Genomic DNA, 19590 nt, shown 5'->3' with positions numbered 1-19590 from the left:
TTAATATCTGAATATGAGCTTTAACATTTTACAAAAAAATCGTTTGTTTAAACCAAACATTAATTGCATTGTTTTACCTTTAAGACAGGACACCCTAACCATCATTTCTATCACTATTACCTTTATGTTTTATTGCTTCTTATATACCAATTATTTGTTTACCAACATTGAGACTGTCACTGGACACACAGTGGTTGTTTCATGCAAACAATTCCCAACATTGTTTCGGGGTGCTCTGGTTTCAGTTCATTCAACCTCCTCTTGTGTGTTGGCTAGTGGGTTTCATTTGGTGGCGGCCTGCGCGCGCATACTGGTTCTTATCAGTGTGACGTCGTCTCTTGGGGTCTACTATTCCCTTGTTGGTGTATTTTATTATGTTATCTCTAAGCTCCTCCTATATGGCGGTCTGCCAACACCAGTCAAATGACTCATGCAGGTTATGTTGTTCTAGCAGCAGGAAACACAGAGGGTAAGTAAAAGTGAACCAGCAACTGTTATTATTATTGTTGTTATTCGTAAACACGTGGCCGCGGACCACGTGTTCAATGTCGTAGTTATCCTCTGGTATTTGTTATTAAGACTGCAGCACACTGGTGTTCTCTTCACATAACCCCTTATTCTTCCTCTTATTTATTTAATTCCGTACACTTTTGTGACGCTTCACTTTTAGCTCCAGCGTTTCTCAATACCATTTGGCTCAATAGACCCCTTAACAGACGACGTCACGCTGATAAGAACCAGTATGCGTGCAATCAGTATGCGCGCAATGAAACCCATTCTATCAGGTCTCGCTAGGACGCGCCTCACTAGCCAACACACAAGAGGGGGTTGGGGTGTGCTGAAACCAGCGCACCCCAAAACAACAGGTTGAGAATTGATTGCATGAAACAATCACCTGTGCATCCAGTCTCAATGTTGGTAAACAAATAATTGGTCTATACGAAGAGCAGTGTTTCTGCGTTCAGCGTTCTTAAGAACGTTCTCACAAGTTCATGAGACCAGGCAGAGAACAACACTTTTCTGGTTTAAGGCGGACAGAAAATAAAATGGAAGTTACCCTCGCACCAGCCCTGGTTCACATGACGCTCGTCTGTCACAAACAAGCGTCATGGCGCTACTTGTTGCTGTTTTTTGAGAATGTTACATTTTCAACCAGTACATCTACATAAACGTTCAGATTTCAAATATAAAGTGCTGACCCCCCGGCCACGGATGTTACAAATTAAAACGCACGAGTGGTAAGTACCCGAATCTTCCGTATTGACAATAAAAAGCTTTTTAATCCGATCAGCGGCCATTTTCTGTTTTTTTCCCCCCATAATGTATAAGAGTGCAATACACCTCCCAACCGATAGGGGCATCTAACTGAAAGTTCATGGAGAGTATTCGAAGAAAATGGCCGGAGATCGGATTAAAAAGCTTGTTATTGGACAATACGTAAGATTCGGGTACTTAGACCGACGCGCTTTAACTTGCAACATCCGTGGCCGGGGGGTGAGCACTTTATATTTGAAGTATGAACGTTTATGTAGATGTACTGGTTGTAAATGTAACATCTTCAAAAAACAGGAACAACTTAGCGCCATGACTGTCATGGTATGACAGTGTTGTTGTCATAACACAGGGCTACTACCCTAGCACTGATATTCTAAAAAGCCTCGACATAAACATTTCTTGTTGGATATCTCCCTCCTTCTAATTAGTGTCACCATAACTAAATTAGCATTATTAGCTGAATATAATCGATTGAGATTTAAGAGACTGGACTTAGTATTAACAATACATAATGACACTACGTTGTGTGCTGTGGCTACTGGCTTCTCTCACGCAAAGACTATGTAGGCCTATAGTTTAGCCCAGCCTTCTTTGGCTGGGATAAGAGTTGTTTTCTTGTTTTCAGTTCCGCCAGCAGTTGGCCCCAGATAACCTGTTTTAAGTAGTACAGAAAGACAAACAGACAGACAGACAGACAGACAGACAGTTTGGTTTTTATTTTATTTTTTTTAATTATTTTTTTAATTAGCATTCGCTATGACCTGTTAACACCCAGGCCAGGATACTAAGAGGAAATGGGAAATAGATATTGATTTTGAAATTGCAGATGAGGTTTGGTGTGAAATAATAGAAAATGCAGCAACAAAAAAAACTCTCTGTGTGCAATAGAGCCTGGTCAATTCAGCTAAGAACCATACATCGATTACAGATTTCACCTGGTATTATAAAATGAACCCTATAGTCTGTCTCTTCTCTGCCATTAAGTGTAAGATTGAGGAGGGAGACTATATTCACTGTATGGTCAGCTCATAAGATTGAACCATTAGTTGTGCAGCATATGAATGTGATCTTTGATATGGAGAGTGAACTTGACCCTATATGTCTAATTCTGGGTTTTCCTGATTAAAGCCATGTTTAACAACAAAAGAACGATTGGCACAACATAACCATGCAGTGCATGCTTGTTGGAATTCTTTGAGCTTGTAAATGACTGTTATAACTTATAGGTGCCTAAACCGACTGTCATACGACAGAGCATCACTTTCAGTGTTTTTTTTGGGTCATTCTGTCATCTACTCAGGCTTTTGTCAGTCCACCTGACAGTTTTTAAGTTGCTTGATTCAGTATTTAGATACTTGATATTAATTTTATCCGACACGACCCCTTCCTATACAAACCCATTGTAACTTCAAACTCCATTTTAACCATAGATTCATCGAAAACACCCGTCCTTGGTTCTGGTGACTCATACTGCCCTCCTAATACGTGAGGGGTCCGAGTTTTTTCGATGAATCTTTTCATTTATTTGATTTAATTTGTATATTGTATTATTTTATTTTTTTTCATTTTCCAAAATAATTATTCAAAATAAATGAGACACGCCTCCTTTCACACTGTGTAGCTATTAATGAACACCTTTCATTTCAGTGTGTGTGTGTGTGTGTGTGTGTGTGTGTGTGTGTGTGTGTGTGTGTGTGTGTGTGTGTGTGTGTGTGTGTGTGTGTGTGTGTGTGTGTGTGTGTGTGTGTGTGTGTGTGGCCTCCAGAAGTTGATTCTTCAAACAGTGGGCTGCAGGCACCCAATGGCCCTTGGCCCTCGCGGAGCAGCAGGTTAGTTTTTATTTTGTTTGTCTTTTTACGTTTTCTCAAATAATGCCTTAATTTATAGAAGCTGAAAAGGATTGTAAGATAGTATGCATGCCAAGTTGTCATGCATACTATCATTGACAACAGAAACACTTGTGTATTATAGTTTATAGCAAAGCAAAGTTTGTTGTTTACCCAGGGTGTCGGACTAAGCACGAAGCTTGTTTCCAGCCGGACCCTGCATGGAAGCCTTGCTCAAGGGCTATTCAGCGGTGATTCATGATTGATGTGATGAATTGGGGAATCGAACTAGGGACCTTCCGGTATCAAGGCCGCCCCTCTAACCACTAGGCCACCGCTGCCACCAATAAACAGGCAGGCAGGGGTAGCTTGGTGTACTGTAGGCCTACTGCTTTTATATTGACGTTCACGTGAAAGCACTTTCCCTTTTTGCCGGACCCAGGGGGTCTGGCTTACATGAGGCTTTGTACCTGTTTTCTCCATACATGGGCATGATCACTTTGTCCTTAGGCCCCAGCCATAAAAGTCTGTCCCCCTTCCGTCCATTCATGGACATGTCTTGTACCTGTTTTCTCCATACATGGGAAAAAATCAGGTTTTGGTCACTTTGTCCTTAGGCCCCAGCCATAAAAGTCTGTCCCCCTTCCGTCCATACATGGGCATAGACACAGGCTGACACGTCATGTGAATTCTGGGTCTGGCAGAACCAGGTCTCCTGGTCTAGTTATTGTAAGTTCTGCCAGCAGATGGCATCAGTTAACCTTTGTTTTTGAGTGAGGTCCCCAGGGGTCCTTGAGGGCGTTCCAGGGGATCCCCCGCTTAAATGACTGGTAGTCAATCTTCACCATTATAACTAACTAACTAACTAACTAACTAACTAACTAACTAACTAACTAGAGAATGTATAAGAAAGGTTATTTTGATCAGTTTCACTGTTATCTCTATACCTACAGTATAGGCTACATAGACATGTATAGCACTGGTTCTCAAAGTAAGGTCAAGGGACCCCCAGAGTCATAGAGGATGTTCCAAGGGGTCCCCAGCTAAATTAGTTAATATAGCATAAACATCAGTTTAACCCTATTTGATATGTTTACAAAAAATAAAGTTATTTGAAATTAAGAAGAGCACTTAGAATACATAATAGTTCAGTGGTAATAATATATGTATGTATGTATGTATGTATGTATGTATGTATGTATGTATGTATGTATGTATGTATGTATGTATGTATGTATGTATGTATGTATGTATGTATGTATGAATTATTTTGCAATGGGGAGTAGGAATTCTGACAGACAATCATCATATGTTCAAACATATTTGAATGGTAGAATTTCCCTCTTTATTGGGAAAGTGGTATTCAGAGTATTGCAATATTAATGTGTGGTTGTGGGTCAAAATCTCATACCTGGACTTGTACCATGGCACATCATTTTACAGTGGGGAATGAGATTATGGCAGACAGTCATCCTGTGAAAATTCCATCATTGGATTATTGGAAAGTCTAATAAACTTGATATTCATTGTATTTGCAATGTTACGCCATTGAATCATACCCAAGAAAGCACTAGCTTCTATGTAACCTGGAGAGTAGGATTTTGACAGGCTATTTTGTTCTGTCAAAATTCCACACACCCCAATTGATCATTCTAAAGTTTAATACACTTGATATCCATTGTGTTTACATCTTTAGGTCACTGAAAGCACTATAGCGTCTATTTAATAGTGTTTTAACCTGGGGAGTGAGATTTTGACACGCAATTTGTTATGTCCAAATTGTATATAGATGTTCCTTATAATAACATGAATTGACCTGTTACAGTTGCGCTATAGGATATTTCATGCTCTATATCAGGGGTGTCAAACTCATTTTGGGGTCCGGGCCACATTGGTCAAATGGTGACTTGATGTGGGCCGAAACCAGTTGCGGACGTGCATGTGCGCTCACACGCATTCAGTTATACAGCATTGTTTTTCAGTCTGTTGTCTCAGTCACTGCTACTAACTACAGTATATCATCTTTAAAAACATGTTATTATGAAGAAGAATAGCTACTTTAATTATTGACATTAAAAACAAAATGCAATTTGTAAGGAGCATTCAATCCGGGAACGCATACTGTGTCTTTATAGATTATATATATATATATATATATATTAGGATTTAGAAGACATTTGTAAAGAATTGCACACATTTCCATGATTTTTCAAAAATAGCAGATCTACAAGCTCATAGTGCGGCACTCAGTGCACATATACATATACATACACATATATGATTAATTAAACAAATTTACATGGTGTAGCCAGCATGAAATGTCATCTAAATCACTTGCTCCTTCCAGACACCTGACATCTCTCTGCTTTAACCAATTGTCTGTGTGTGTGTGTGTGTGTGTGTGTGTGTGTGTGTGTGTGTGTGTGTGTGTGTGTGTGTGTGTGTGTGTGTGTGTGTGTGTGTGTGTGTGTGTGTGTGTGTGTGTGTGTGTGTGTGTGAGACACAGACACAGACAGACAGACAGACAGACAGACAAGACAGACAGACAGACAGACAGACAGACAGACAGACTGTTTGCCCATGTATAACTGCCATCACAAATTTGTGGACAGGGCCTATTTCTGACAAATTGCATACATCCTGAAAGCAACATCCAATTATCCCCAAACTGGAATCACATGTTGAGTAGAGTTCTGTCAGGGCAACTCATAAATGGATAAAGACAACTCATGAAGGATAAGATATATTTATTGAATATAAAATGAGCAATATATTTATTATGGTTTCACAATGAATTGGATCTGCTTTTAGGTACTCCCAATCCCCCGTACATAAACAGCAGATCCAAAACAACAGGTGGTAGCTGGGTTGGTGGAGTGTGAACAGCAATTTTAGCAACAGCAAAGAACAGCAGCGCAGCAGCAGCAGCAAACAGTGTGTGTGCAGCAAAAGCAAGCAGAATGAGAAGTGCAAGCTTCCAGCTTAAATAGAGCGGTCTGAGGATGACATGAGTGTGAGTGGATGTGTGCGTGGAGCTAACGCAGTCCAATGATAGGCCACCAACAACTGCACTGAGTTCCCTGACAGAACTTGCTTGCGCATGTCTGTGACAGCTCATAGCACCTCCAAAAGCACTTTTCTGTCTGCCCACAAACGTGAACAGTTGCACCGTCTGTCACTTACTTACTGTTGTCGTTACCGTTGTTACCCAACTCATTAGGAACTACATTTACCACATAATTTCTTCAGCTACTTTCAAAAGGGAGCTAAAAGCTAGAAGTAGATGGAAGTGGAGTAGTGGCATTCAACAGGGAGGCTACAATATCATCTGCTCAATTTATTTTTGTTTTATATTGTAGAATACTGTATGAGGTTCATTGTTAATGTAAATATATTAGTGAACCTTTATAAGCATAAAAAGGACACTACAGTCACTACAGACAGTACTCCTTACTAAGTAAATTTAGCAGATCATTATTACCCATAGCTAATCCAGTACTATTTGATGTCATTGTTTTGGGTTGTTAATTGATTTCCAAAAATAAATAAACATACTTTTGCATGAAGCTAGCATATGTTTCCACTTCCGTATTAATAAGGGTATAAAAGACTTGAAAAATATCCCTCTAAGTTACATTGTGTACAGATCAAAAACTGATGACTTATTTTCGATTAATCACGCGATTAACTATGAAAACGTGTGATTAAATGTGATTAAATTAATTGTTTGACAGCACTAGTTGTATTATATTGTATTGTGTCTTTTCTTTCTTGTCGTTTATAGATGTATAGATGGCATACCTGCTTATGATCTACGATCAGAGACATTCCTCATGTCCTCTTCTAATTCTAGTTCTGTATCTGCTCTGCTGCACTGGAGGTAAATTGCACTGCAATTAACTCTAACATACAGTTTATGAAATAATAGATTTGAGTTAGAACCATGAACAATTAAAATGCTAAGAAAAAAAACAAGTATGGGCTACAAACTAAGTAGGATTATTAGAAAATGACACACCTGTCATCTGACACTTGATGAACCCTGTGCTTGTAGAGCAGCTATTTTCAGCAGAGAGATTTGGAAAAAAGTGCGGACCATGTACATAAATGAATGTCAACTAAGTCTTAGTTTAATATAGAGGGTTTTAAGTGATTAAAATGACAACAAACCTGGGGTATAATCCAGAAAACACACTGGAAAATTAAATTGATCTGCATAGTCAAAATCTAGGGAAATCCATAATTCCGTCCCCAAAAACACCACATATTAAGCACCTCACTCACTCACCTGGAAACACTGATTTCATTGAGAGGTGTTCACAACAATAATTCATATCATTTGTAGTGTATTGTGCTATATTGTGTCATGACTTGCGAAGTAGTGCTAGATGCACTACACTACATGCACCTCATCTATTAATAGACTCAGCCCTGCATACACACACACACTCACCCATGGTCTACGGAGAGAACGTTTAACTCACAGGTCCATTGAAGAATTAAAAAAAAAACTCTTACAACTTACGTATAGAAAATGTGTTTTATTTGAAACTCAAGCTAATACAGGCTCTAAGCAATAGGCCTAGTATAAACGAACGAGGTTGGCATCCACCGTCATATTAGTGTGTTCAGACTTAAACCTAAACATGTTCAGGCAAACTAAGGCCTAGGCTACACGTACATGGAGCTAAAACTGATATTTTTGTAAACGGATAAATAAGTGAAGGTTTTCCAAAACATGCGTTTCAGTGGATCAGTGTGGACATGTAATCCGGAGATTTTGAGAAACGATGACGTCATCGCGCATTCGCACATGGTCATTATAATAATAAATAATATAATAATACATAAACACCGGACCGCTCATGGTCATTATAATAATAAATGAAGAGAGAGAGAGAGAGCAACACTTACAGTCTATGAAACAAGGCACGCTCATTTATGGCAAAGTAATGTCATAATTAATAATAAGACAGTGGTGGGAAAAGTAGCTCATTCACTGTGTGACGAAAACCGTCTTTCTCTGCGCCAAGTAGAACACACGGCGCGCACACAGATTGAATGTGGGGTCTGTCGTCCTAAAACACAATCGCCCTCGGTCAAAATCCAGCGACCATGGAGCGGCCGCGGGTGGCCCGCTCAAAAGGTGCGTGGGGGCGGGGAGTTTTGGGACAACCGCCCATGGAATGAATCGATGAAGTAAAACTCAGCCCTGAAACATGACTGTTATACCATGACAGTCATGGTGCCGAGAGTCCCTGCTTTATAGTGGTGTTCGATGTTTTTACATTGCCAACTCTCACATGTACATAAACGTTCAGATTTCAAATATAAAGTGCTTACCCCCGAGCCACGGACGTTACAAGGCGATCCGGACCACGGTAAGTACCCGTATCTCCCGTATTGTTCAATAAAAAGCATTTTAATCCGATCGCCGGCCATTTTCTCCAAATTTTCTCCGATGCTTTCAACCATGCGACACCAATGGTTGGGAGGTGTATTGCACTCTGATACAGTACCCAAAAAAAGAAAAGAAAAAGAAAATGGCCGGCGATGCGATTAAAATGCTTTTTATTGAACAATACGGGAGATACGGGTACTTATCACGGTCCGGATTGCCTTGTACCATCCGTGGCTCAGGGGTAAGCACTTTATATTTGAAATCTGAACGTTTATGTACATGTGAGAGTTGGCAATGTAAAAAAAACAACGAACAGCACTATAAACCAGAGACTCGACAGCGTCATGTGAACCATGGCTACTGTTTGCGCTGCAGCTGCGCCCTAATAATGTTGTTTTCGTTTATGTTCACGTATGCTATTAAAATAATGCAGCTATTGCAGTATTGGGCCTTAACATGTGATTACAAATGTATTTGTATTTGGCCCCTCATATATATAATTATAAAATAAATGTAAATATAAAATCTGATATGAAATTGAAACTTGCAGCTGATCGATGCGTTTCTGCGTCTACGTGTGGACAGGGATTTTTGTTTATCTTTGTCATGTGGCCAGGGATTCTTTTTAAAAACGGAGGACTAAAATATCCGTTTAGTAAAAGATCCATGTACGTGTAGCCAAGGCCTAAATCGACCAATATCACCAATTATCAGACATACTTTTTTCCTTTATTGTTTCCATGACTGAACTTAGAAATTCAGTTGTCATTTTCTCAGTCAACTTTGTCTTGAGGAAACAGGCTCCCTTCTTGGCCTCGCTTTTCACCCCTCTACGTATGAGGAACGCTGGTCTTGCGGAAACCACAAACGTTCTGTCTGCCAGCTGCATCTCAAAAACCAACTGCCTATCTGAATGAAGCCTTTCAGCAGCTTTGGATGCAACAGTGGTTAATTTATTTAATTCAATTCAAGTTATACAGTATGTATACACAAATATTAGAGTTAGATTTAGATTTTATTCACACACATTCTAAACTTCTCTGTTCTTCGCCTCTCTTCTCCTCCACACTGCTACTTACACATTCACACATAGAGGCATGCAATATGTTACTTTTAAATGATTTTTATACATTTGAAAACGTGTGAAATGGGACTTTCTGCATAATGTATACTTTCACTTTTGGTACTTTAAGTACATTTTGATGCCAATACTTTTGTACTTTTACTCAAGTAAACTTTGAATACCAAACTTGTACTTGTAACAGACTAGGGTATTGATACTTTTACTTAAGTAAAACATGTGAGTACTTCTTTCATCACTGCACAGCAACACCCTGGAGGTCAGAGTGATTATTCCAGGGCCAGAAGGTCAATTGTACTTTTTGTTTTCCTATCTCTCTGTGTGTCAGGTAACACTGGAGCCTGGGTTAAAACATGATCTGAACCTCATCCCCCACCAGCTCATCAGTCTCCCTCCCTCTCTTGTTACCTGGATAACAGAGATAGCATAACTGTACTCTTAACACTTTTTGCACAATCTGGAAAACGATACTCAAGGAAACACCTGGCGCCCCCCCCCCCCACACGTTTTCTGCCACAGCGGCACTTTTTTTTTGTTGTTTTTTGTTTGTTTGGCGCCCCCCCCCCTTGTGGTGCCCTAGCCAACTTCCTACTCTGCCTAATGGGCGCGCCGGCCCCCAGCAGGCTAATACTAACTTGAGAAAATGTTCTTAAACTACTCACTGCTTAGCTGGAAATGCCTGTATCATGTATGCTGCCTACTTACTGTGTTTTTTTCTATTGCTAATTAATGACTGCTGGGTCATAAATGGTAAGCACATCTTTCTTACAGCCATATGTTACTGAACTTTTTTTTAAAGGACTTAAGCAGCAATAATTGTATAGCCTGATAGAATGTTATTGCCTACAGGATTACTTGGAATAACATTGGGAAATTGTCTCTAAATGTATTGTTTATTAATCTAACTTAACATCACGTTGTATTTTTTTCTATTTATAGAAAGGGGTTTAAAACAACTACACCCATCCTGCATATGTTCTTACAAAAGAGCAAACATTAGGAATTAACTGGTAACTCAATCAGCCTTAAATACACTCATTTACACTCATACTGTAACAATTGTCACAAATAACAATTGCACCAAGTTTGTTTATGGGCTAACAAATAGTACTTATACTTTGACCATAGCATGCAAATATGTTATAATCCTAACCCTCTTACAAAACATTTTCTTCAAAAATGACTAAATATATCACACCAACACCATAATAATAAATCAAATATTGTTTTACCTATAATCTATTTCTTCAACACATCATTCATGATCTGGAGCTGAAAACCTCCATTGTGTTCAATATATCTCCTACATTATGTCCTCATAATGGGATTTGAATCCCAGCAATCCCAGTGAACCTCAATGAGGAAATATCATTATGGATTGATAGTAGTCTCCAACAGAACGTTTGTGTTCACTTATTCTTTGTTTTACGTTGATCTTTTACCAACATCATGTCACATGCGGTCATGTAAATTAACATCACATGTAGGCTATAATCACAAATGATTAGACTGATTCAATATACATATGTGCATGAATATTTAACCAAGATTTAACCAATATTTAATATATTTAATAATATATATATTTAATATATATATATATATATATATATATATATATATATATATATATATATATATATATATATATATATATATATATATATATATATATATATATATATATTTCATTTGAGTTCGTCAATAACTCACTTCATTACTGTGTCAAGCTAATTTGAGAGAAAAAAAACAACAACAATTACCTACATATTAACTTGATTCACATTTTGTCCCCCATGACATTTACTTTTAGTTGAATAGAAGAAGTCATTGTATGTTTTTGACTTGTCTATGTATTATTCTCGTGTTCCTACCTGATTATAATGAGTGCTGTAGTTGTCACTAATTATCACAAGAATAATTATGTGTTTATTGAAAAAAATACCCAAATAGTGAAAATAGCAGATCTACAAGCTCACAACGTGGTGCAAAGTGATGCGTTGCAAGCTTGTGGATCTGCTATTTTCACTACTTCTTAAACAAACGTTTTCTTTTATTTAGTTATGGAAACTATTTCATTTTTTAATTTTATTTATTTATTAAATACTTGTTAGAATAGTTTTTAATTGATGAAAAGTTGTGACTTTTTGTTTGTTTACACTTTTTTAATCTTTTGAAATAATAATAATGATTTTAGGAAACGAAAAAAAGGGAATATTTACTGGCGACCCATAAAAATTGGTCCGCGACCGAAACATGGGTCCCGACCCACTATTTGGGTAACAGTGGAGTATAATACAATACAATAAAATAAAAATAGAAATCCTCAAATCCTGAATCCTTGCTTGCATAAAAGTATACATAACATAGCAAGCATTTATCTAAACAGTCAAAAAGCAGTAAGTGCTCTCTCATAAATGTAAATAAATGGCATTCAGAGTGATTCCTGCACCAAAGTAGGTAAAGTCTTTGACATAATCTACTGCCCTCCCCCATATCGGTAACACTACTTGTCTACTATCGCCCCCATGTGTTCAAACGGTGTAACGTCTACTGTGCCACAATGGACTTAAACTAATACAAATTAAATACTGTAGTTGTCACACACACACACACACACACACACACACACACACACACACACACACACACACACACACACACACACACACACACACACACACACACACACACACACACACGTGTTGCGTGTGTCAATGGTAACCAATTGCCTGTTCATTTGTAAGTTCACCTGAACAGACACTAATAGGTTTGCATGTTTGTCAGTATAGTTCTCGCCCTGATGAAGACCTTCACTGGTCGAAACATATTTGCATTTTTTAAAGTTTGTTCTATATCCTCTCCTCCGCTTTTTTGAGTGCTCTGAAATACTCTTCTTTTTAAGCCTGCATTCCCGCTGATCCTAGAAGCACCTTCACTTCCTTGTGGGATTACAAATGTGTATTTAAAAATAAAAAACGGCTACATTAAACAATACTGAGCTAAATCAATCAAATACATTATGTGAATTATTATTATTCAAACAATTATTCCCAGATTATATTTTCAAAAGTGTAAATAATAAAATACATTTTTCATACCACCCAGACCCAGACCCATGTTTATTACCTGTTCACAGAGCCTACTATGACACAACACATTAATGTCCAAGTATATTATTATTATTTTAAAATCTTGGTTTGGTTCTGTACCTTTTCTGTGTTTCATTCTTACCGTAGTTGCTTGCAATGACACCTGAATTGACCTTGCCTTACCTCATTAAAGGTTTATCTTGTCTTGTCTTGTCTTGTCTTGTCTTCACAGGAAATTGTGTAGTAGTGAAAACAAGTGTTGGAGATGATGCTGTTCTACCATGTGAGTTTGACCCCACCCTGAATCCTACCATTGACCCTGCTGAAATGGCTATAGAGTGGTCCAGACTGGACCTACCACCTCGCCAATATGTGCATTTCCAGAGGAACGGGAGAGAATTTCTAGAAAATAAGAATGCTTCCTACGAGGGAAGAACGTCCCTCTTCATGGATGAAGTGAAGAAAGGCAACGTGTCCCTCAAACTCTCCAGAGTGAATTCATCTGATGAAGGAAACTACACCTGCTTTCTTCCTGAAATCCAGCAGAAACTCACCGTTCAACTCATTGTTGGTAAGGAAAATGTACTGACAACTAATAATTGAGAAAGAACACAAGTGTTCATGTTTTACATTGTTGAAATAGTTTTCATGGATCAGTCTGTGTCCTCACTTCTGAAATATGATTAGATTGCCTGGTTTTGTTAAACTTATGTTTATACACAAATAATCTAGAACCATATTCTTGCACATCATATCAATGTAAGCTGCCAGTATCTCTCTCTGACATCCTGCAGCATTAGAAGGAGATATATTACGTCTAGGGGTTGGTGATGGCAAACATATAGGGTTTTAAAGACAATTTTGCTAGTTACAGTACAACCAAACTGTCTCTGACATAAGAAAATAATCTTGAATCCTTGCATAATAGCGACTATATCTAAATAGCACAATCACACAAACATAAATAGAATGGCACTCAGAGAGATTACTACGATTGCAACGAAGTAGGTAAAGCTCTCCTGTGGGTAACATTACTTGTCTAATATCGCCCCCATGCGTTAAAAAAGGTGTAAGGTCTAACTTGCCACAAATTACAATGGACTTCATTAGACACTGGTAGAAATGCATACAAATTAAATAGTTGTCGTTGACTTGCTTGTTTATGTATTTATTTATTGAATTCACCTACTTTACAAATAAACTTGCTTTGCCTTACAACTGCAATCTATGGCTGTTACAGACACACATAGGACTGATTGTGTTCCTAGCATTTAGGGGTAATTAAGTAGGCCATACTTAAGTTAGACAGTGTGAGTGGTGATACAGCTGCCATAAGCAGACACAGATCATTTGTTTGAAAATCATTTTAGTTCAATTGTTGCCTTGTTTTCCGTGTATAATTAATGTGAAATTAATATCAAATATCTAATTGTTGAATCAAGCAACCTAAAAACTGTCTGGGGTGGTGCACACAAAAGCCTGAGCAGATCTTAAAATGACCACAGAAGTGTTTTAAAGTTAAGACAAAGATGTCTCAAGAATGCTTTTTTTGTTTGTTTGTTGTAGTTTAGTGTTGGTTTGATTCTGCCATTTCTTAATTCAGGTGCACATGGCTCAGACAGTGATTCTACAGACGGTGGAGATGGTAGGTAACCATGCTGTTCTTTTTATTTATTTCTACCTACATCGCAAATACCATAGCTGAACCACATCAAGGTGCTATAAGTCATACTGTCTGGTTAAAACAAAAGTTGTTTTGGTTTGTTTTGTTAAAAGGTTAAATCTCTATATATTATTCTGATCATTGTGGTTAGGTGATGTAGTACAGTGGTTCCCAAACGTTTTAGCTCGAGAGAAATTTAATTTCTAAAAAATAGCCGATCTACAAGCTCACAACATGTCGCCGTTCGATGTGTTGTGAACTTTTAGATCGCCTTTTTTCACTACTTAATAAAGTATTTTTTCCCCCCTAAATTATTAAATTACATTAAAACATTTTATGGAATTCCTTTGGAATTGGGGTCCCGACCCACAGGTTGAGAACCACTGGCTTAGGAGGTAGAGTGGCCGCTTGGTACTCGGAAAGTCGGAATGTTCCCAGTCCGATCCCCAGCTCCCCCAGTGTTAGTGCCCTTGAGCAAGACACCCAACTGCTCCCTATGAGCAGGTTGGTGCCTTGCATTGTTTCCTGCCGTCTTTGTGTGAATGCAATGCACATTGTAAAACGGTTTGGATAAAGGTGCTATATAAATACAGCATTTAGGTCCCTTTTCTAAGCTTAATTTTGTATCCAATAGTTTTGAAAAGACTGTGTCCACTCAATTGATCTTCTTTATTCATTTTAACTTTGTGAGCTTCCGTGCTTTCCACAGCACAGAGATGACTATTAAACGTAACGACCACACTATTAGAAGTCATGATTTATTACTTTGCTGATTCTGGTGGCAGAATTTTATTGAACATCTGCGTATAACAACCTGCAGTGAGGGCAGAGAGGTACGCAACTTCTCACCTCAAGTTTCCATTTCATATATACTGAGCTTTGCATACATTTGCATACACGTTTTTAGACTTCCAAAAAGGGCATACAAATCTAAATAAAATAAGTTATGGATAGGTGAAAGAATGTGGTTGTTACTGTACATGTTAAGTGGTTGACTTTTGAGTCATGGAGCTGTAAGGTGGATGGATGACTGAACATCTGTTCTTCATCTTTCACTTCTCTCTAGAGGTTTCTACAGTTGGAGAGTTTCCCTGGTGGGGTATTATTATCATCATCCTCGGCATCATCATGGTTTTCCTCAGTGTCCTGGTTTATAAGAGACAAAGCATTCTGGACTTTTTTGGCAGATTCCGCACACCAGCAGTTCCAACTAGTGATGAGGACAGGTACAGAAATCAAGCAATCTTTTTTTTTTATCCCACAAATGAATTTTGTAACACATTTTTTCACACAGTGCCATTTGCCTGAGCTTGTAATCCTGGTCGCTACTCTCCCTCTGCCAGCCTGGGGAGAGCCCCAAACTGAGCTCATGCTTCCTTCAACGCATGAGGAGTGAGCAGGCCGCTCCTTATCACCTGACAGGGGGGGGGAGTTTCCCCGGTGGGACATAGCGCCCCGGCTGACCAGGAGGAGGCTGTATAGAGACCAGGAATACTGCAGGTTTTTGTGAGAATATGTAGGCCTACCCTAGGTTAGGGGACACTATGCAAACTTCACACAGAAAGGCCCTTTCGCCAATTCCACCTTGGGTATGGGCACTGATGACGCGGAGGAGATGACACTCCCCCAGCGCCCACAGAATCGAACCCAGGACCTTCTAGCTGTGAGGCGACATTGCTACCGACTGCGCCACCGTGCCCCTTGAAATCAAGCAGTCTTTAACCACAATAGAGTAAATGAATTATTCCACAGTTACCTCTTCTTTCTCCTTCTCTGCCCCCTCCTCCACCCACCTGTCTATCTTCTATCCAGGCCTATGAATGCTGTCTCTGCGGTCTGAATGTGATGAAACATCTGCTCCAGTCATGTAGCCTCGCCATCCTGCTGCATTGGTCTCGTCTGCAATTACTGAACTTGTCCCTACTAATGTGACAGAGAGAGAGTTAAGCCTGTGTGTGTGTGTGTGTGTGTGTGTGTGTGTGTGTGTGTGTGTGTGTGTGTGTGTGTGTGTGTGTGTGTGTGTGTGTGTGTGTGTGTGTGTGTGTGTGTGTGTGTGTGTGTGTGTGTGTGTGTGTGTGTGTGTGTCTCTCTCTCTCCCTACTACTACTTATGATGCCAGTCATTTTGAGCTTGTACATTTCAGCTTTTTACCAAGCATATGCACACAATGGTCAACAAGTTCAGACAACGGGGCTATAATGAAAAGCAATTACACACTGCTGTTGACAGAATTAATCATAAGTCTAGGGCCGACCTCCTAAAAGTGGCCCCTAAGAGCAACGATTCCAAACCCCTGTTCATCACCAAATACTCCCGAGCTGCTGAATGTGTCAAACCAATTTTGCAAAAACATTGGCACCTACTACAATCAGACCCAGCACTTCACTGTTTTCTCAGATCCCCCGAGAGTTGTTTTCTCAAGGGGCAGAAATTTAAGAGATTCGCTAGTGCATTCTGACCTCCCTCCTCCAGTTAAGAGCTTGCAACGCATCCTTAGCCCAATCCCAGATGGGAATTATAAGTGTGGCGCTTGCGCACAATGCAACAGCACTTTCAAATGTACAGTTTTCCAACATCCCCATTCAGGCAAAAGAATCCCCATCAAGGGGATCATCTCCTGCAATACAAAGGGAGTTATAATTTATTGCCCATGTGGTAAATATTATGTTGGTAAAACTACACTCGCCCTCAAGACGCGTATAGCGGAACACCGTAGTTCCATCAGATGCTGATCATTCCCTGCTCTCCGCTACATAGGCATTGAAAAGGTGCCTGTCCCCAGAAGAGGAGGTGATCTGGACAACACATTGCTTAAGAGAGAAGCTTTGTGGATACATTACTTGAATACCCTAACTCCAAATGGCATTAATGTTGTATGTTGTACATTTTTATTTGAGACCTTTCCTTTGAGATCGAGTAGAGCTTAAACGTCCACTATTGGTTTTCCCAGCCTGGACATGTTCCCCTCTACCCCTCTCTCCAACCATTTGTGCTCAATTTGTACATATTTTCATGTATTTTTTCGCATTTATCTTCAGAAAGATACAACTATACTATTGGATTTGTGTTACTTTGAAAACATTTTCCCCTAAAGGCTTTTCCCACCCTTAACTGTTGCAATAGTATTAAATATTATTGATTTGTGTTGTACTAAAACTTCCGGTGAAATCAGCATGCGCAGGGCAGGCATGGGGCATCGCGGCCACGTTTTATTTTGTTCATTACTGTTACATTCAGTGCGTCCCATATTGGTTCACAACGGGACGATGGGACCCTGCCCTGGTCGGCAACGCGGCAAGTAACATGGCTAATTATAATAGTAATTCCTCTGCGCTGCAGATAGGCCTTTCTACTAATTAGTATTCATTTCTAACAAGAAAAAAAAAACACTGGGATCCCGGGAACCGAAGTCAGTTCCCTGGACGGTAAATAACCTCGGGATTCCCGGGATTCCCGAATCCATACCCTTTGCCTGCAATTACCCTCATAAATCTGTGGCGCGGAGCCTATTTTTTACAAAAACGCCATATCATGAACGCAACATTCAATCAAACCAAAATTTGAATAGTCTCTCTCCTCCAAAATGACTTTCAGTTCTGCCAATGGGGGGCGCCACAAACACACACAGGTGCACCATCTGTCATACAAACTCTATTCCCCCAACAGCTTCCTCATGTCCTGACCTGAAGGCTACTCCTGACAACTGGCAGGGTTGGGAGGGTTACTTTTAAAAAGGAATCCCCTACAGTTACAAATTACTTGCTAAAAAGTGTAGTTAGTAACGTAATCTGATTACCCCAATTTAAAAAATAGCTACTGGTTACTTTCAGTTACTTTTGGATTACTTTTAAGCAAAACTCTATTTAATTAGATAAAACAAGTTTTCTGTCTGTGCGCCCTTCTCTTGCGGGTGGTTGTTTGGTGTTATAATAATTTATAACTTGTTTGTAAAATTGATGGGGAGAATGTAATCCGCCTGTAACCCCTGTTACAACACCCCTGTTACTGTAATCCAGATTACACATTTTAAAATGTACTGTAAGACGTTACCGTTATCGTTTTATTTACTCTGATTACGTAACGGCGTTACAAGTAAATGTAATCCGTTACTTCCCAACCCTGATGACGGGCCCATGCAGGGGCGTCGATATTTATAAGCTCTAGCGGGTGCCCAACAAGGCACCCACATAATTTGCGGGTTTTAGTCGGATAATTTACTTTTTTGGGGGGGTTTTGTAACTTTATTTCGGTTAATTCGGTTGTTCAGTGGCAATATGAACAATAGACTGTATAAATGAGATGGACAAACCCCCTCCGCTGCTTTCTACAGACCGAAAATGAAGCCTTTGCTGCCAAGACTGTAGGTCCGCCATCTTTCAATACGCGTCAGAATGAGTTCAGACCATTATTGGTTGGGTAACTTGTCAATCAAGAGCGGGGGGCGGGGAATGAATGCTATTGGTTGTGTAGCGTGTCAATCAAATCATCCCGCCCCTCCTAGAGAATAGCCTACTTTATCGTCAATTTTATAATAAATAGAACCATAATTTAGCAAAACGCATATCCTGATGATTGAAAGGAGACTTTAAACTAGCGACTGGAAGCATATAGAATTTATGACAATTTTTATTACAGTAAGAAAATCTAGTCTAAAGTTTGTCAAAAAACCCATTCACTTGCGCTAAAATAAATTCTTTCTGAACTCACAGGTCGGCGCAGGGTAAAACAGCGCCACTCTGGCCATTTTGTCGGCCTCATCGTAAATATCTCAGCCTTGCCCCTTGATATGAACCAGGCGATCTGGAAAAAAACAAACAAAAAAAAAACGTTTTTTTTTTTTTTTTTGACCAGCACCCAGTGAGTACTCCTCACCCACAGTGGGTGCTTTAGCCCCGGGGCACCCACGGTATCGGCGCCCTTGGGCCCATGCAGCCCTGGGTAGGAAACCGGTCCTGGCGGGGATTTGTGGTCTGTATGCTTTTCTATTGTATTGATTGTTTTAATGTCAAAGCAAATCTGCCTCTTAAATAAAATTCACTTGACTTATAACTTTCCTTGGTTGTTATTATACCTCTATTATATAACTATTTCACCAGAGCTGAATCCCACCTATTCGCTTTATGAAACCTGTTTATTACAATATTTATCATTATTTATTATTACCCAGAAAGAAATGAGCAAACTCTTCTATTTAAAAGCCCCTCATCAGCCCACCTCTTCCATCACTATCAGTGTATCCTCCTCCTACCACA

At 39.3% G+C, this 19590-nt stretch overlaps 1 protein-coding gene across 2 annotated transcripts; it reads left to right on the top strand.

Annotated features, from left to right (window-relative positions):
- Positions 1 to 425: 425 nt before the first annotated feature.
- On the top strand, positions 426 to 19282 carry LOC311051809 (myelin-oligodendrocyte glycoprotein-like). 2 transcript variants are annotated; one of them, XM_084066460.1, is made up of 7 exons: positions 426 to 469; positions 3041 to 3104; positions 6886 to 6981; positions 12908 to 13246; positions 14279 to 14320; positions 15405 to 15564; positions 16151 to 19282. In XM_084066460.1, the coding sequence occupies exons 3-7, from the start codon at positions 6894 to 6896 to the stop codon at positions 16176 to 16178; spliced, it is 657 nt and encodes a 218-aa protein (XP_083922586.1). In that variant the 5' UTR covers positions 426 to 469; positions 3041 to 3104; positions 6886 to 6893; the 3' UTR covers positions 16179 to 19282. The 2 variants fall into 2 exon arrangements, with proteins under 2 accessions (XP_083922586.1, XP_083922587.1); XM_084066461.1 differs by lacking the exon at positions 6886 to 6981 and having other exon boundaries at positions 445 to 469.
- The last annotated feature ends 308 nt before the right edge of the window (positions 19283 to 19590 follow it).

The sequence above is a fragment of the Gymnoscopelus microlampas genome (assembly GCF_963454915.1).
Source record: "Gymnoscopelus microlampas genome assembly, chromosome: 9".
Classification (NCBI taxonomy): Eukaryota; Metazoa; Chordata; class Actinopteri; order Myctophiformes; family Myctophidae; genus Gymnoscopelus; species Gymnoscopelus microlampas.
The sequence above is the reverse complement of the archived record's forward strand: the minus strand, read 5'-3'. Positions and strand labels throughout refer to the sequence as shown.